Genomic DNA, 538 nt, shown 5'->3' with positions numbered 1-538 from the left:
TTTCTGTGTGGCGTTCACGGCTGACAAGAACGAGCGGACGTGAATCCTCTTTGAACTCATCTTTGGGGGTGCGGGGTAGTTTTGCATTATCTAGCCCGGTAGAAGGTCTAGGAGGAGGGCCTGGTGGCACTACCGGGCAGAGTCGCAGGTCCGTTTTCCAAGAGCACTGGCCTCTGGCGTCCCGCCCCGCGCTCCTGCGTAAACACGCGGTTCCCCTGGCAACGCCTGGAGCCCACGTCAAAGGCTCTGCTAGGTCCTGGCCGGCGACTGACACCCCTGGCGGCAGCAGATGTTCCCCTCGCCCCGTGCCAGCTCAGAGCCCCAGCTCCGGCCCAGCTGCCGCTTCACTGTCAGTGCGGGATGAACAGACCCGCGGCCACCGCGGGACCGCATGGAGCAGCCGTCGCCGCCACCGGCCCGCCCGCCAGTGAACTTGGCCTTGTCCAGCAGCCCCCAGCCCGGCGCCCCCTCCACGGCCGGAGTGCCTGGCGGGACTTCATCGGCGGCGGCGGCCTTGCGCTCCTTCACGACGCTGGCG

The 538-nt window shown here is 67.5% G+C and overlaps 1 protein-coding gene across 1 annotated transcript in view; it reads left to right on the top strand.

The window, feature by feature from the left end:
- Positions 1-391: 391 nt before the first annotated feature.
- GPR135 (G protein-coupled receptor 135) overlaps positions 392-538 on the top strand; it is a 1,785-nt gene continuing 1,638 nt past the window's right edge. The window contains exon 1 of the mRNA XM_006891818.1: positions 392-535. Within this exon, the coding sequence (XP_006891880.1) occupies positions 392-535 (144 nt within the window). The remainder of the gene's footprint in view (positions 536-538) is intronic.

Source organism: Elephantulus edwardii, unplaced genomic scaffold (genome assembly GCF_000299155.1).
Source record: "Elephantulus edwardii isolate Elephantulus edwardi_28Jun2011 unplaced genomic scaffold, EleEdw1.0 scaffold00104, whole genome shotgun sequence".
NCBI classification, from domain to species: domain Eukaryota; kingdom Metazoa; phylum Chordata; class Mammalia; order Macroscelidea; family Macroscelididae; genus Elephantulus; species Elephantulus edwardii.
This window is presented reverse-complemented; position numbering and strand designations above follow the sequence as displayed.